This window comes from Papio anubis, chromosome 6, assembly GCF_008728515.1.
Source record: "Papio anubis isolate 15944 chromosome 6, Panubis1.0, whole genome shotgun sequence".
Classification (NCBI taxonomy): Eukaryota; Metazoa; Chordata; class Mammalia; order Primates; family Cercopithecidae; genus Papio; species Papio anubis.
In genome coordinates this window covers 54,716,141-54,734,705 of record NC_044981.1, presented here as the reverse complement: position 1 = coordinate 54,734,705, position 18,565 = coordinate 54,716,141, and the positions used below count along the sequence as shown (strand labels likewise).

Sequence of the window (18,565 nt, the reverse complement as noted above, 5' to 3'; positions counted from 1 at the left end):
TCTTCTATCCTTTCGTCTCCCCACACAAAAAACAAAAAAACAAACAAAAAAACCAATAAAAGCATAAACCTTTAATCCCAGTCCATCCAGCTTCCGAGCTTCCAAAAATAACAGAAAAATTGCATTCCCTTGGGTTAGCAAGTTTGCCTCTGGGCAGAACTCCATTTCTGCTGTCCCCTCCTTGACCTCTGGCAGTGGCCACCATGGCAGAGCTTGTTGGAATTGTGTCCCTTACACCTTCTGAGGATACTACCACCTGTAGTAGAGCACTTTAGGAATAATGTCATAATCACAGATACATTTTTGAGACAAATCCCTATTTTGGCAATTCTTTTTATTTTTTGAACTTCTTGACTGTTATAAATTTAGGAGGGGGTGGCAACCTAACTGTGGAAGGTCAGAAAAGGTTTTATGGTAAAGCTGACAGGCAATCAGGGATCTGAAACAAGAGTATTAGTCAGGTAAAGAGGAAGACATTCTAATAAAAGGGAAGAGCAACTGCAAAGGCCCAGAGTTGGGAGACTAACACAGACTAAAAGATAAACTGGTTTGTTGGGGCAATTCCGATAGTTTGGAATGGCTAACAAAATGCACAGAAAAGAACAGCTATATTTGTCTTCTTCTGTAACTTCTGTACTCAAATCAGCAATAATAGCTATTATTTATAGCCCATATGATAATGAGATAATTTTATATTCATGCTTCGTTTTACATTTAGCATGCTAGCATTTATCACAGGGAAAGTCTTTTTCTTTTTTTTTTTTTTTGACATTTTTTAAAATTATACTTTAAGTTCTAGGGTACATGTGCACAACGTGCATGTTTGTTACATATGCATACTTGTGCCATGTTGGTGTGCTGCACCCATCAACTCGTTAGCACCCATCAACTCATCATTTGCATCAGGTATATCTCCCAATTCCATCCCTCCCCCCGCCCCCAAAATAGGCCCTAGTGTGTGATGTTCACCTTCCAGAGTCCAAGTGATCTCATTGTTCAGTTCCCACCTACGATTGAGAGCATGTGGTGTTTGGTTTTCTGTTCTTGTGATAGTTTGCTGAGAATGATGGTTTCCAGCTGCATCCATGTCCCTACAAAGGACACGAACTCATCCTTTTTTATGACTGCATAATATTCTATGGTGTATATGTGCCCCATTTTCTTAATCCAGTCTGTCACTGATGGACATTTGGGTTGATTCCAAGTCTTTGCTATTGTGAATAGTGCCACAATAAACATATGTGTGCATGTGTCTTTATAGCACCATGATTTATAATCCTTTGGGTATATACCCAGTAATGGGATGGCTGGGTCGTATGGTATTTCTAGTTCTAGATCCTTGAGGAATGGCCATACTGTTTTCCACAATGGTTGAACTAGTTTACAATCCCACCAACAGTGTAAAAGTGTTCCTATTTCTCCACATCCTCTCCAGCACCTGTTGTTTCCTGACTTTTTAATGATTGCCATTCTAACTGGTGTGAGATGGTATCTCATTGTGGTTTTGATTTGCATTTCTCTGATGGCCAGTGATGATGAGCATTTTTTCATGTGCCTGTTGGCTGTATGCATGTCTTCTTTTGAGAAATGTCTATTCATATCCTTAGCCCACTTTATGATGGGGTTGTTTGTTTTTTTCTCATAAATTTGTTTGAGTTCTTTGTAGGTTCTGGATATTAGCCCTTTGTCAGATGAGTAGATTGCAAAAATTTTCTCCCATTCTGTAGGTTGTCTGTTCACTCTGATGGTAGTTTCTTTTGCTGTGCAGCAGCTCTTTAGTTTAATTAGATCCCATTTGTCAATTTTGGCTTTTGTTGCCGTTGCTTTTGGTATTTTAGACATGAAGTCCTTGCCCATGTGTATGTCCTGCATGGTATTACCTAGGTTTTCTTCTAGGGTTTTGATGGTTTTAGGTCTAACATTTAAGTCTCCAATCCATCGTGAATTAATTTTCGTATAAGGAATAAGGAAAGGATCCAGTTTCAGCTTTCTACTTATGGCTAGCCAATTTTCCCAGCACCATTTATTAAATAGGGAATCCTTTCCCCATTTCTTGTTTTTCTCAGGTTTGTCAAAGATCAGATGGCTGTAGATGTATGGTATTATTTCTGAGGGCTCTGTTCTGTTCCATTGGTCTATATCTCTGTTTTGGTACCAGTACCATGCTGTTTTGGTTACTGTAGCCTTGTAGTACAGTTTGAAGTCAGGTAGCATGATGCCTCCAGCTTTATTCTTTTGACTTATGATTGTCTTGGCAATGTGGGCTCTTTTTTGGTTCCATATGAACTTTAAAGCAGTTTTTTCCAATTCTGTGAAGAAACTCATTGGTAGCTTGATGGGGATGGCATTGAATCTATAAATTACCTTGGGCAGTACGGCCATTTTCACGATATTGATTCTTCCTATCCATGAGCATGGAATGTTCTTCTATTTGTTTGTGTCCTCTTTTATTTCACTGAGCAGTGGTCTCTAGTTCTCCTTGAAGAGGTCCTTTACATCCCTTGTAAGTTGGATTCCTAGGTATTTTATTCTCTTTGAAGCAATTGTGAATGGAAGTTCATTCATGATTTAGCTCTCTGTTTGTTACTGGTGTATAAGAATGCTTGTGATTTTTGCACATCGATTTTGTATCCTGAGACTTTGCTGAAGTTGCTTATCAGCTTAAGGAGATTTTGGGCTGAGATGATGGGGTTTTCTAAATATACAATCATGTCATCTGCAAAGAGGGACAATTTGACTTCTTCTTTTCCTAACTGAATACCCTTGATTTCTTTCTCTTGCCTGATTGCTCTAGCCAGAACTTCCAACACTATGTTGAATAGTAGTGGTGAGAGAAGACATCCCTGTCTTGTGCCAGTTTTCGAAGGGAATGCTTCCAGTTTTTGCCCATTCAGTATGATATTGGCTGTGGGTTTGTCATAAATAGCTCTTATGATTTTGAGATACGTTCCATCAATACCGAATTTATTGAGCATTTTTAGCATGAAGGGCTGTTGAATTTTGTCAAAGGCCTTTTCTGCATCTATTAAGATAATCATGTGGTTTTTGTCTTTGGTTCTGTTTATATGCTGGATTACGTTTATTGACTTGCGTATGTTGAACCAGCCTTGCATCCCAGGGATGAAGCCCGCTTTATCATGGTGGATAAGCTTTTTGATGTGCTGTTGAATTCGGTTTGCCAATATTTTATTGAGGATTTTTGCATTGATGTTCATCAGGGATATTGGTCTGAAATTCTCTTTTTTTGTTGTGTCTCTGCCAGGCTTTGGCATCAGGATGATGTTGGCCTCATAAAATGAGCTAGGGAGGATTCCCTCTTTTTCTATTGATTGGAATAGTTTCAGAAGGAATGGTGCCAGCTCCTCCTTGTACCTCTGGTAGAATTTGGCTGTGAATCCATCTGGTCCTGGACTTTTTTTGGTTGGTAGGCTATTAATTATTGCCTCAATTGCAGAGCCTGCTATTGCTCTTTTCAGGGATTCAACTTCTTCCTGGTTTAGTCTTGGGAGAGTGTAAGTGTCCAGGAAATTATCCATTTCTTCTAGGTTTTCTAGTTTATTTGCATACAGGTGTTTATAGTATTCTCTGATGGTAGTTTGTATTTCTGTGGGGTCGGTGGTGATATCCCCTTTATCATTTTTTATTGCGTCTATTTGATTCTTCTCTCTTTTCTTCTTTATTAGTCTTGCTAGCGATCTATCAATTTTGTTGATCTTTTCAAAAAACCAGCTCCTGGATTTATTGATTTTTTGGAGGGTTTTTTGTGTCTCTATCTCCTTCAGTTCTGCTCTGATCTTAGTTATTTCTTGCCTTCTGCTAGCTTTTGAATATGTTTCCTCTTGCTTCTCTAGTTCTTTTAATTGTGATGTTAGAGTGTCAATTTTACATCTTTCCAGCTTTTTCTTGTGGGCATTTAGTGCTATAAATTTCACTCTACACTATGCTTTAAATGTGTCCCAGAGATTCTGGTGTGTTGTATCTTTGTTCTCATTGGTTTCAAAGAACATCTTTATTTCTACCTTCATTTCGTTATGTACCCAGTAGTCATTCAGGAGCAGGTTGTTCAGTTTCCACGTAGTTGAGCGGTTTTGATTGATTTTCTTAGTCCTGAGTTCTAGTTTGATTGCACTGTGGTCTGAGAGACAGTTTGTTATAATTTCTGTTCTTGTACATTTGCTGAGGAGTGCTTTACTTCCAACTATGTGGTCAAGTTTCGAATAAGTGAGATGTGGTACTGAGAAGAATGTGTATTCTGTCGATTTATGGTGGAGAGTTCTGTAGGTGTCTATTAGGTCCGCTTAGATGTCTATTAGATCTGCAGAGTTGAGTTCAATTCCTGGATATCCTTGTGAACTTTCTGTCTCATTGATCTGTCTAATGTTGACAGTGGGGTGTTGAAGTCTCCCATTATTATTGTATGGGAGTCTAAGTCTCTTTGTAAGTCTCTAAGGACTTGCTTTATGAATCTGGGTGCTCCTGTATTGGGTGCATATATATTTAGGATAGTTAGCTCTTCCTGTTGAATTGATCCCTTTACCATTATGTAATGGCCTTCTTTGTCTCTTTTGATCTTTGATGGTTTAAAGTCTGTTTTATCAGAGACTAGGATTGCAACCCCTGCTTTTTTTTGTTCTCCATTTGCTTGGTAGATCTTCCTCCATCCCTTTATTTTGAGCCTATATGTATCTCTGCATGTGAGATGGGTCTCCTGAATACAGCAAACTGATGGGTTTTGACTCTTCATCCAATTTGCCAGTCTGTGTCTTTTAATTGGACCATTTAGTCCATTTACGTTTAAGGTTAATATTATTATGTGTGAACTTGATCCTGTCATTATGATATTAGCTGGTTATTTTGCTCGTTAGTTGATGCAGTTTCTTCCTAGCATCGATGGTCTTTACATTTTGGCATGTTTTTGCAATGGCTGGTACTGGTTGTTCCTTTCCATGTTTAGTGCTTCCTTCAGGGTCTCTTGTAGGGCAGGCCTGGTGGTGACAAAATCTCTAAGCATTTGCTTGTCTGTAAAGGACTTTATTTCTCCTTTGCTGATGAAACTTAGTTTGGCTGGATATGAAATTCTGGGTTTAAAATTCTTTTCTTTAAGAATGTTGAATATTTGCCCCCACTTTTCTCTGGCTTGTAGAGTTTCTGCTGAGAGATCTGCTGTTAGTCTGATGGGCTTCCCTTTGTGGGTAACCCAACCTTTCTCTCTGGCTGCCCTTAACATTTTTTCCTTCATTTCAACTTTGGTGAACCTGACAATTATGTGTCTTAGAGTTGCTCTTCTCGAGGAGTATCTCTGTGGCGTTCTTTGTATTTCCTGAATTTGAATGTTGGCCTGCCTTACTAGGTTGGGGAAGTTCTCCTGGATGATATCCTGAAGCATGTTTTCCAACTTGGTTCCATTTTCCCCCTCACTTTCAGGCACCCCAATCAGATGTAGATTTGGTCTTTTCACATAATCCCATATTTCTTGGAGGCTTTGTTCATTTCTTTTTCCTTTTTTTTTACTCTAGACTTCTCTTCTCGCTTCATTTCATTCATTTGATCTTCAATCATTGAAACTCTTTCTTCTAGTAGTTTGAGTCGGTTACTGAAGCTTGTGCATTTGTCTCGTATTTCTCATGTCATGGTCTTTATCTCTGTCAGTTCGTTTATGGCCTTCTCTGCATTGATTATTCTAGTTATCCATTCTTCCATTCTTTTTTCAAGATTTTTAGTTTCTTTGCACTGGTTACATAGTTCCTTCTTTGGCTCTGATAAGTTTGATCGACTGAAGCCTTCTTCTCTCTACTCGTCAAAGTCATTCTCCGTCCAGCTTTGATCCATTGCTGGCGATGAGCTGCGTTCCTTTGGAGGGGGAGATGCGCTCTGATTTTTTGAATTGTTTGAATTTCCAGCTTTTCTGCCCTGCTTTTTCCCCATCTTTGTGGTTTTATCTGCCTTTGGTCTTTGATGATGGTGACGTACTGATGGGGTTTTGGTGTGGGTGTCCTTTCTGTTTGTTAGTTTTCCTTCTGACAGTCAGGACCCTCAGCTGTGGGTCTGTTGGAGATTGCTTGAGGTCCATTCCAGACCCTGTTTGCCTGGGTATCAGCAGCGGAGGCTGCAGAAGATAGAATATTGCTGAACAGTGCGTGCTGCTCTCTGATTCTTGCTCTGCAAGCTTCATCTCAGGGGTGTACCCCACTGTGTGAGGTGTGAGGTGTCGTTCTGCACCTAGTGGGGGATGTCCCCCAGTTAGGCTACTCAGGGGTCAGGGACCCACTTGAGCAGGCAGACTGTCTGTTCTCAGATCTCAGCCTCCATGCTAGGAGATCCACTGCTCTCTTCAATGCTGTCGGACAGGGTCATTAACATCTGCAGAGGTTTCTGCTGCCCTTTTTTTTTTTTTTTTTTTTTTGCTATGCCCTGTCCCACGAGGTGGAGTCTACAGAGACAGGCAGGCCTCCTTGAGCTGTGGTGGGCTCCACCCAGTTCGAGCTTCCTGGAGGCTTTGTTTACCTACTTAAGTCTCAGCAATGGCAGGCGCCCCTCCCCCAGCCTCGCTGCTGCCTTGCAGTTAGATCTCAGACTGCTGTGCTAGCAATGAGGGAGGCTCCGTGGGCGTGGGACCCTCCCAGCCAGGTGTGGGATATAATCTCCTAGTGTGCTATTTGCTAAGACCCTTGGTAAAGCACAGTATTAGGGTGGGAGTTACCCGATTCTCCAGTTGTTGTGTTTCTCAGTTTCCAAAGGGATTCCCTTCCCCCTTGCACTTCCCAGGTGAGGTGATGCCTTGCCCTGCTTCAGCTCTCGCTGGTTGGGCTGCATCAGCTGACCAGCACCGATTGTCTGGCACTCCCCACTGAGATGAACCTGGTACCTCAGTTGAAAATGCAGAAATCACCCCTCTTCTGTGTCACCCACACTGGGAGCTGGAGGCTGGAGCTGTTCCTATTTGGCCATCTTGCTCGCACCCCCCGGGAAAGTCTTTTTCTTTCCACAACTGCCTATAACTTGTTCAAATGTAACTTGCACCAAAGATGGTATTTTTTCCCCCAAAAAGGACCTTAGGATGTGCTGACCACATGTGTTTCCTGGTAACTCGAAACAAGAATCTCTATCTCTACTAAACAAGGAATAGCTTTATACCTTTAATCATAGATTGTTAGGACAATTTGATGCTCTGACTATATCGTTCACTGAATATGAGACATCAGACCTTTAGAAACTCATCTTGGATATAATGCAAGATTTGATTCATTGGGTGATCTTGGTTCATTTAACTTTTATCAACTATTAATATATCAAAGATGAAATTTTATTGGCTAGCTAAGTCCTGAAGTTGGTAGAAAATCTGTTTTTAATTTTTTTCTCCCTATTCACTGGCTTATATTTTTGTAAATATTTCAGGTTAGCATTAAGCTACCCATATTTCATTGACAATTTAAAATAAGCAATGATGTTAGTGTATAGCTGAAACTCATAAATTTAAAATCTCTCCCTTTTTGCTTTTTATATAAAAGATGTGCTATGATGGTTTTCTTTTGCACTTAGGTTGTCGTACTGCTCCGACAGATTTAGTTTTCATCTTAGATGGCTCTTATAGTGTTGGCCCAGAAAACTTTGAAATAGTGAAAAAGTGGCTTGTCAATATCACAAAAAACTTTGACATAGGGCCAAAGTTTATTCAAGTTGGAGTGGTTCAATATAGTGACTACCCTGTGCTGGAGATTCCTCTTGGAAGCTATGATTCAGGAGAACATTTAACAGCAGCAGTGGAATCCATACTCTACTTAGGAGGAAACACAAGGACAGGGAAGGCCATCCAGTTTGCCCTCGATTACCTTTTTGCCAAGTCCTCACGATTTCTGACTAAGATAGCAGTGGTACTTACGGATGGCAAATCCCAGGATGACGTCAAGGATGCAGCTGAAGCAGCAAGAGATAGTAAGATAACATTATTTGCCATTGGTGTTGGTTCAGAAACAGAAGATGCCGAACTTAGAGCTATTGCCAACAAGCCTTCGTCTACTTATGTGTTTTATGTGGAAGACTATATTGCAATATCCAAAATAAGGGAAGTGATAAAGCAGAAACTTTGTGAAGGTAAGCCTTAAAATGCCTTAATATAATTTGGAAACAATTAATAATTGTGCTTTTTACATTTTGATATAATCTCTGCATTAACACTGGTGTAGATCGTTGTATTTAATGTCAATTATAATGTTACAACATTTATAATGTTATAAATGTTATATTTACACTGTGAGCACAAATTTTTTGTGTTATATGTATTTAGGATAAATTTTGGTTTTAAAAAATAATTTACAAATCTACATATGGAAAATACAATATTTTGTAACATTTATTATTTTTCCTTTCAATTATAACATGTCTATGGTAGAGATTGTAGAAAAAAGGCACAAAGAATAAAAATATATATAAATCACATATAATTGTATCACCCCATTAATGAGTTTTTCTATATTTTACATTCTAGTTTTTTTCCTTTTTTCCCTGGTGTGTTTTAGTTTACTCTTCTGCCTAAATCAAGATACTATTGCATATATAGTTTCCTACTTTGTTTTTGTAGTATATACTCTTGTGTATAAAATTTTTATACTCTATTCACATGATAGCAGGCAAGTTCCTACTGTAATTTATTTTAAATTTTTCCTGTTTTTGTACATTTAGTTTATTGCTGTTTTGCTAATATAAACGATGAAAATGAATATTCTTGTACTTAGTTCTGAGCTAGAATTTCATTATTTCTTCAGAAAAAAAGCTTCAAATTACTGACATATTTAAAGTTAGGGAGAAACATGTTAAAATTGCACTTTAAAAAAGCTTAATTTCCCTTTCACACAACATTTGAAAATAAAATAACAGTTTATTAATTATGTTTATATTGTTTCATAAAATCTAACTTCATGTTCATGATAATTGCATGGTATGGGAAGGTCCCAGTTTTGGTAAATATTAGTCCTATTAAGGCATAGACATGCTAATGTTCACATTATTTTAGGGGAGAGTAATTTTTTATATCTCTTATTTTTTAATAATATAGGTATTTAGTGTACCGTATTAAAGTAATATTCATATAAAGTGAATATTAGTTTGTCTACAAAAGCTCCCAAAGTGGGTGGCTTCACAGTTGACAAAAAAATCCTGTGTGTTTCTGGGTTAGGAAACAAATTATATCATTCATTCCTCTGTTTTCTTCACATTTGCTTGTGGGATATGCTAGAGGAAAACATTTTTAAATTTTTGTATTTAAGAGACTATAAAAAATTAAACATCTTCTTCCATGAAACTTTAAGTAAAGGTACTATAACTACAAATCGCCACTACAGTTCTTTTTATGAATCTCTAGTGGTAAGATTTTGTTGACGTTTATCATCCTGAACAGGCAAATAGGATTTAAATTTTTAATATGTGGTCATATTAGTTAGAATTCTTTAGTTTTGAAGCCAGGTATTTTTCATTCTTAAAACAGACTTTTCCTGGAGAAATTTCATTTATCATTCATTTTTATCTTTAAATGTAAATGTAACTAATACAATGTTTGTTCAATATTTGCTTCAGAGACTTTTTCTGTGGATCTGTATTTTGGTAGATGCATTCTATTTTAATGATTCTAACTACACATGAAAGAGTAGGTGTGCTTAAAAGAGTTAAACATTCTTTTAGCTAAGATGTATCATCTATAAACAATCAAATTGAAATCTTGCCAAATATATTTTCATTCACACTCGAAAAGATGTAAATAATTTCTGTGTCTAATAGCACATATCTGCTTCACAATAGCCATCTTTTAAAATGTTTTTGAAATTGCACTTATGGAATTTATATGGGTGTTCTGCACTTGACTTTTTATACTTGATTAGAGTATGATTAATGCAGTAAACTAAAACATTGCTATATTACAACAGCCACAAACCATGTAATCTGTGTTTGAATCATCTGACAAATTCACAAATGCTTTTTCTTTGATACATACTTAACTTCTACTTTGAAGTGTTAACATGTAGGATGACCATTTCCTAGTACTGTTTATTTTTACACTCTGCTGTAGTTAAATCACAATGAACAAAATATTATTGAGTTAAGTAATATTTACCGCAGTTTATTTCATCTTTGTGGACCTATGATTTCTCTGGAAGAGTTGTATCTAATACTTTCCTTTCTCTGATGGGTGATGATTCCTTTATCTGTGTGAAAGACTTCTGCTGCTGCTGCTGCTGCTACCACTACCACCACCACCACTTACTACTACTACTACTACTACTACTACTACTTCTTTTTCTTCCTCCTCCTCCTTCCTGCCTCCTTCCTTCCTCCTCCTCCTTCCTTTTCCCCCTTCCTCCCCCTTCCTTCTTCTTCATCTTTCTCTTTCCCCCTCATATAAAAGACATTAACATGAAACCTAGTCTCCTAACATTTTTTAATGTACAGTATTGTGAATTATAAACACAATGTTGTGCAGCATATCTTTGGAACTTTTTCATCTTGCTTGACTGCAACCTCCATACTTCCTTCCCTCCCTCCTTCTCTTCCTTCCTTCCTTCCTTCCTTCCTTCCTTCCTTCCTTCCTTGCTTCCTCCCTCCCTCCCTCCCTCCCTTCCTCCCTCTTTTCCTTCCTCTTTCTTTTTTTTTTTTTTTTTTGGTAATGGCCAGCCTAACATGTATGAGGTAACATTTCATTGTAGTATTGATTAGAATTTTTCTAATCATTAGTGATGTTGGACATTTTTTTCGTATACCTGAGGCCATTTGCATATCATTTTTGGAGAAATGTTTATTTAAGTCCTCTGTCCATTCCTTAAACAGTTTTTTTTTGTTGCTGAGTTGGAGTTTTTTATTTATTTTGAATGCTAACCCCTTATCAGATATATGGTTTGCAAATACTTTATCCCACTTCACAGATTGCCTTTTTACAGTGTTTTTTTCTCCTTTGCTGCACAGAAGCTTTTTAGTTTGCTATAATCTCAGTTGTCTATTTTTGCTTTTTTTGTTGCCGGTAACTTTGGAATAAATCCAAGAAATCATTACCAGACTGATGTTATGAAACTTTTCCCTAGTTTTCTATTAGAAATGTTATAGTTTCAGGTCTTATGTTTAAGTCTTTGAGTTGTTTTTTGTAGTGGTGTGAAATAAAGGTCCAATATTATTCTTTTGCGTGTGGATATCTGGTTTTCCCAGCACCATTGATTGAAGAGATCCTTTCCCCATCAGGCAGCCTTACCACCCTTGTCAAAGATAAGTTCATTGATGCATGCAAGAGTGTTTTCTGGGCTCTCTATTCTGTTCCATTTGTCTATATGTTTGTTTTTATGCCTTTACCATACTGTTTTGATTACTCCAGCTTTGCAATATATTTTGAAATCAGGAAGTGTGAGGCCTCCAACTTAATTTTTGTTTCACAAGATTGTTTTGACTGTTTTAGGTCTTTTGAGGATTCATATAAATTTTAGGAATGCTTTTTCTATTTCTATAAAAAATGTCATTGGGATTTTTATAGGGATTGCATTGAATCTGTAGATCACGTTAGGCAGTGTGGAGTTTTTAAGTAATATTGTCTGCTAATCCATGAACACAAGATATATCTCCATTTATTCCTTCTTCAGTTTCTTTTATCAATGTTTTGTAGTTTTCAATGTACAAGTTTTTTTGATTCTTTGGTTAAGTTTATTTCTAAGTATTTTATTATTTTTATGCTTTGTAAATGGGATTATTTTCTTAATGTTCTTTTTAAATTGTTGTTATTGTATAGGAACACAACTGATTTTTATATGTTGAATTTGTATTCTCCAACTTTGCTTAATTGGTTTATTCTAACCATTTTTTTTTTGGCATGGAATCTTTTATGTATAATCATTAGGGTTTTCTATATTTATTCATGCTATCTGTGAACAGAGATAATTTTCTTTCGTGATTTGAATCCCTTTTATTTATTTTCTTGCCTAATTCCTCTGACTAGTACAATGTTGAATAGAAGTGGTGAAATTAGGCATCTTTATCTTGTTCCTTGTCTTAGAGGAAAAACTTTTAACATTTTACCATTGAGTATGATGGTGGCTGTGAACTTTTCAAATATGGTCTTTATTATGTTAAAGTAGTTTCCTTCTATTCCTTACTTGTTGTGTGCTTTAATCATAAAATAGTGCTAATTTTTGTCAATTTTTTCTGCCTCCATTGAGATAATCATATTGTCTTTATCCTTCATTCTGTCAAAGACACATTTATTGATTTTATATGTCAAACTCTTTCATCCTGTGGATCATTTCCATTTGGTCATGGTGTATAATGTTTTTGATGTGCTGTTAAATTCAGTTTGTTAGTATTTCATTGGGGATATTTACATCTGTATTCATCAGTGATATTGGCTTGTAGTTTTATTTTATTATGGCTTTTTCTGGCCTTGGTATCAGGTTAATGCTGGCCTTATAAAAATAAGGCCAGTGTTCACTCCTCTTCAATTTTTAGAAAGATCTTAAGAAAGATAGGTATTAATTCTTCTTTAAATGTCTGGTAGAATTCACCACTGAAGCCACCTGGTACTAGGCTTTTATTGTTGGGGTGTTTTGATTACTGATTTAAATTTCCTTTAATCTCTAGTTATAGGTCTGTTCATATATTCTATTTATTCACGTTTTAATTTTGGTAGGTTTTGTGTTCTAGGAATTTATCCATTTCTTCTAGGTTAACAAATTGTTGATATATAGTTGTTCATAGTGGTCACTTAAAATCCTTTTTATTTCTGTGGCATCAATTGTAACATCTCTTCTTTCACTTCTCGTTTTATTTGAGTCTTCTCTCTTTTCACTTAATCTAGTTAAAGATTTGTCAATTTTGTTGATTTTTTTCCAAAAAAGCAACTCTTGGCTTTGTTGATTTCTTTCTATTTTCTATTTTATTTATTTCTGCTTAAATCTAAATTATTTTTTTCTTTCTGCTAACTTCGGGCTTAGTTTGTCTTTTTTTTTTTTTTTAATAGGTCCTTGAGGTGTAAAGTTGTTTATTTGATATCCTTTTTCTGTTTAATGTAGGCATTTATTGCTATAAACTTCTCTCTTAGTACTGTTTTCCTGCATCTCATAAATTTTGGATGTTGTGTTTTTGTTTTCATCAGATATTTTCTAACTTTGTCTCTGATTTCTTCTTTGACCTAATGGTTGTTCAAAAGTGTGCTATTTAATTTTTACATATTTGTGAATTTTTCAATTTTCCTCCTGTTGTTAATTTTTAGTTTTATTCCACTGTGGTTGAAAAATACACTAGTGTTGATTTCAGTCTTTTTAAATAAGACATGTTTTGTGATTTAACACATGGTCTGTCCTGGAGAATGTTTCATGTGCAGTTGAAGGGAATATGTATTCTGCTGCTGTTTGGTGAAATATTCTGTGTGTGTCTGCTAGGTTCATTTGGTCTATGTTCAAGTCTTCTATTTCTTTATTGATCTTCTCTTTGAATGTTCTAATCATTATCAAAATCCTCTAGTATTATTGTGTTTCTGTCTATTTCTCCCTTCAGTTCTGTAAATGTCTGCCTTATATTTTTGTTACCATGGTGTTGGCTGCATATAGAATCATAATTATTATATCTTCCTGGTGAATTGACCCTTTTATCATAATAGGATATCTTTCTTTGTCTCTTGTTATTGTTTTGTACTGTGTGATATAAGTATAGACATCTCTGATGTCTTTTGGCTACCATTTGCATGGAATATCTTTTTTCATTTTTTCACTTACAGCCTATGTGTGTCCTTAAATTTTAAGTGATTCCTTTTCATTTCTTTTCTCCTTTCTTTCTTTCTCTTTTCTTTTCCTTTCCCTTTTCCTCTTCCCCCCTTCCCTTCCCTTCCCTCCCCTTCCGCTTCCCCTTTCCCTTTCCCTTTCCCTTTTCCTTTCCTTTGTCTCATTCTGTTGCCCAGGCTGGAGTGCAGTGGCATGATCATAGCTCACTGCAGCTTCAACCTCCCGGACTCAGTCAATCCTCCCACCTCAGCCTCCTGAGTAGCTGGGACTACAGGCGCATGCCAACATGCCTGGCTAACTTTGTTGTTTTTGTTTGTTTACTTTTGTTTTTGTTTTTGTAGAGATGGAGTTTTGCCATGTTGCCCAGGCTAGAATCTTTTATAGATAGTACATAGTTGGATTTATAGCTCTAAATCATTCAGCCTCTCTATGTACTTTGATTAAGGAATATAATCACTTACATTTAAGGTAATTACTGATAGGAAAAATTATTATTGTCATTTTGGTAATTATTTTCTATCTTTCCTGTAGCTTTTTGTCCCTTTTTTTTTGGTTACTGTCTTCCTTTGTGTTTTATTGCTTTTTTTATGGTGATGTCCTTTATCATTTTATTTATCTTCCACAAATATTTTCTTTGAGGTTATCATAGGGGTTATATGAAACATGTAATTATAACAACTATATTTTAAGTTGGTGTGAAATTAAATTACATATAAATATTCTATATTTTTACTACCTCTCCTTTGTTACTGATGCCACAAATTGCATCTTTTTATATTTTATATCTGTTAACATATTTTTAAGTTACAGTTTTTAAAAATGCTTTTGTCTTTTAACTTTTACACCAGAATTAAAAGTCATTTATGTACCACTATTACAGTATTACAATATTCTCTGTCTATATATTTACTTTTATCAGAAAAATTTATACTATCTTATGCTTTTATGTTGCTGTTTAGTATACTTTTGTTTGATCTTGAAGGACTCCTTGAGAATTTCTTATAAGGCAGGTCTGATGGTGATGAACTTCCTTAGCTTATATTTATCTAGAAAAGTCTTTATTTCTCCTTCATTTTTGAAGAACAGGTTTGCCAATCATAGCATTCTTGGTTGGCAGGTTTTTTTTTCTTTTTTTCCTTTCAGCACTTTGAATATGTCATCCCACTCCTGGCCTGCAATGGTGCTATTGAGAAATCTGCTGATAGTCTTATCAAGGTTCCCTTGTACATAAAAAGTCTCTTTTTTTTTCTTGCTGCTTTCAAAATGTGATCTTCGCCTTTAACTTTTGGCAGTTGGATTATAATATGTCTCAATGTGGATTTCTTTGGGTTTAACTTAGCATATATTAGGCTTCTTGAATTCGAGTGTCCATATCCTTTTCCAGATTTGGGAAGTTGTTGGCCTCATTTCTTTCTTTTTTTTTTTTTTTGAGATAGAGTCTCGCTCTGTTGCCCAGGCTGGAGTGCAGTCGTGCCATCTTGGCTCACTGGAAGCTCCACCTCCCAGGTTCACACCATTCTCCTGCCTCAGCCTCCTGAGTAGCTGGGACTACAGTCACCCGCCACCGCGCCTGGCTAATTTTTTGTAATTTTAGTAGAGATGGGGTTTCACCATGGTCTCGATCTCCTGACCTTGTGATCCGCCCGCCTCGGCCTCCCAAAGTGCTGGGATTACAGGCGTGAGCCATCGCGCCCGGCCGGCCTCATTTCTTTAAATAAGTTTTTTGTCCCCCTTTCACCCTCTTCTTTTTTTTTTTCCCTGGAACTCCCAAAATGCATATATTGGTGTGCTTGATGGTGTTGCATAAATCTCTTAGGCTTTACTTCACTCTTTCTGATTCCTTTTTCTTTTTGTTTCTTTTTGTTTCTCTAACTGGATAATTTCAAATGCCTAATTATTGAGTTTCCTGATTCTTTTCCCTCTGCTTGTTAAAGTCTGCTATTAATCATCTTTAGTAAATTTTTTCAGTTATGGTATTCTTCAGCTAAAATATATCATACTTATTACTTACATAGCTGACTATGTAATGCTAATGATTATTCTTCAGAAAATACTCTTTATAAGTATGATTAATATATAATTAATTATAGATGAGATAATATGTCCAATTGAAGAACTTTCATGACTAGATGGGACCCAGGTTAAGTTTTTTCCAGAGAGATAGACTAATGATATTTGAACTGTAGAAATATAAACTGCTTGAACTGGAAAGAAAATCAAGAACAGAAAATAATTTTTACCCCTGAAATGCTAAGAATGCAAGAAAAGAATTTCAGTGTTCATTTTTGAATTCAATAAATTAAGAGCATTATCCAAAATTGTATGACTAGTTGATAGGAAATCCTGGATGAGAATCACAAATCCTGTTCCATTGTTTTTCTTTTCCATAGGTGTTAGATTGTCTCATATTGCTATTGTCTCAATTTTTTGCTAAAGACAATACATTAACAAATATTTATCTTATATTTTTGTTTTACATTTATTCCCCATTTTTAGAGAAAAAAGCATATTAAGATCTCACTCTTAAATGTGTAAAATACTTCTACATTTTCTCAGAAAATGTATTCATGTACATTTATATACTATACATTTGTATACGTATGTAGATTTTATAATTCCAATTATAGAATACTATATTGTTTAGTATTTCTCCCTTGATTTTTCTTTTCTTGTTTGAGTTGTCCATGATTAATCAACTTTTATTGCTTTTGCTTTATAGAATCTGTCTGTCCAACACGAATTCCAGTGGCAGCTCGTGATGAAAGGGGATTTGATATTCTTTTAGGTTTAGATGTAAATAAAAAGGTTAAGAAAAGAATACAGCTTTCACCAAAAAAGATAAAAGGATATGAAGTAACATCAAAAGTTGATTTATCAGAACTCACAAGGTATATATTGTATGTTGACACAACTTTTTTGGGGGCATATGTCTATGGACATGTCAAGAATTCTTTAAGCTTACACTTGCTCTTCTTTTTGTAGCAATGTTTTCCCAGAAGGTCTTCCTCCATCATATGTATTTGTGTCTACCCAAAGATTTAAGGTCAAGAAAATATGGGATTTATGGAGAATATTAACTATTGATGGAAGGCCGCAAATAGCAGTTACCTTAAATGGTGTGGACAAAATCTTACTATTTACAACAACCAGCATAATTAATGGCTCACAAGTGGTTACCTTTGCTAGCCCTCAAGTTAAGGTAAAGATGCCTGGGATAATACCATGATTATGATATTAATGGGGAAGCACCATTGGGTTTATGTGTGTTGGGAAAAAGAGGGCTGTAATTTTAACATGACTGGAAATATTTTTACCTTAAATTTTAATGTTTCTGTATTGAGGAAAACTAACAAACAAAGGAAAATTGTTTCTTGATCAATATGGGGACAAATGCTGAGGGGAACTGACATATTCTGAGTGCCTGCTACTAGGTACCAGGCACATTTAATTATAATAGCCATCCAATAAAGAAACCATTGCTCCCATTTTGCAGACAAACTGATATTCAAGTATGTTAAGTTCTCCCTCAAAGTAGAACAGCTAATAAGTGATGACATCAGGAATTAAATTTTGGGTCTAGATGACTTCAAAGTCCATATTGGTCTGTTTTACACTGCCATGTTCTACAGGATATTTACATAAAGACATATCTATTAGGATATTAAATACTGGGTAGATAATAGACATGAAATTTACCTTAATTTAGGAGGACATTTTATTTCCCCAAATGGAATACATATTTAATAGAATATATAAACTTTAAAAAGTTTATTTTCAAAATCATGTTTTCAGAATCCAGATGCAATAATAAAAGTAATTAAGTTTTGCTCATTATTATAATTATGATAGTCTAAAGGCATATTACACAGTTTAGGAAATATATATATGGTAACATAAAGTATGCAATTTCTTCATTTAGTAAGTATATTACATTAAAAATATTTGTTGTCTGCTATCTTCATTAAAGCCAATGTGCCAGATTCTGTAAGAAATGACAAATAAATAAGGCATGTTTTTTACCTTCAAGGAGCTTATTTATAATAGGATATTCAAGGCAACTGGTATCAAATAGAAGTACAAAATGTTAGTGGAGTGTGGATGAGAAAATGTGTTCTAACATAAAGTAAGAGGAAATCTGCACAAATGAAATAATTTTTGAACTGGACCATTCAGGATGTATAGCATTTTGATGGAGATGGATATAAGAGCACATTAAATAAATGATTCAGTATTGAGTCATCATGTGTCTAATAAAATGCAGGGTTTTTATTTAGAGAATGCAAAGTGACTCTCTGGTGTTTAGAGTATAAGATGCATGGAAGAAAAGGCTATCTAGGTGCAAGCCCAATTTATGAGGGGCCTGGAAAGCCATATAATGTGGTTTGGACTTTATTCAGTGAATGTTTCATCAAAAGGTCTTGACCATAAATGTGTCAGGGTCAAGGCAATCTTCTCTACTTCTTTTTCTTCATCTGTCCATAAATAATACTTTCAACTTTATCCTAAAATTAGGCCAGATCCTTGGGATACAGAAATTAATAAGATGGAACATCTCCCCTAACAGAACTGTAGGGAGAGAGATTAATTCTAGTGGTGATCTGAAGGATGGCTTGGAAATGAAAGGGTCAGAGATCGAGATAGATTTGAAAATTATTGAAGTAAAACAAGAGTTCCATGAGCCTAAATTATGGTGGTGACAATGAAAATGAAGAAAGGAATTTGAGTCATGTTGAAGAAATATATTGGGTAGAACTCTGCATCTGGTTAGTTACTGCAACTCAAAGAAAGAAACTTATGTTTAGAGGATGCTATTATGTAGGGAA

The 18,565-nt window shown here is 35.6% G+C and overlaps 1 protein-coding gene across 4 annotated transcripts in view; it reads left to right on the top strand.

Moving 5' to 3' along the window:
- COL21A1 (collagen type XXI alpha 1 chain) overlaps positions 1 to 18,565 on the top strand; it is a 209,595-nt gene that overhangs the window by 78,519 nt on the left and 112,511 nt on the right. For all 4 annotated transcript variants that reach the window (XM_031667144.1, XM_031667141.1, XM_031667145.1 and 1 more), the window contains exons 3-5: positions 7,540 to 8,091; positions 16,462 to 16,630; positions 16,725 to 16,941. In XM_031667144.1, coding sequence (XP_031523004.1) covers positions 7,540 to 8,091; positions 16,462 to 16,630; positions 16,725 to 16,941 — 938 coding nt within the window. The remainder of the gene's footprint in view (positions 1 to 7,539; positions 8,092 to 16,461; positions 16,631 to 16,724; positions 16,942 to 18,565) is intronic.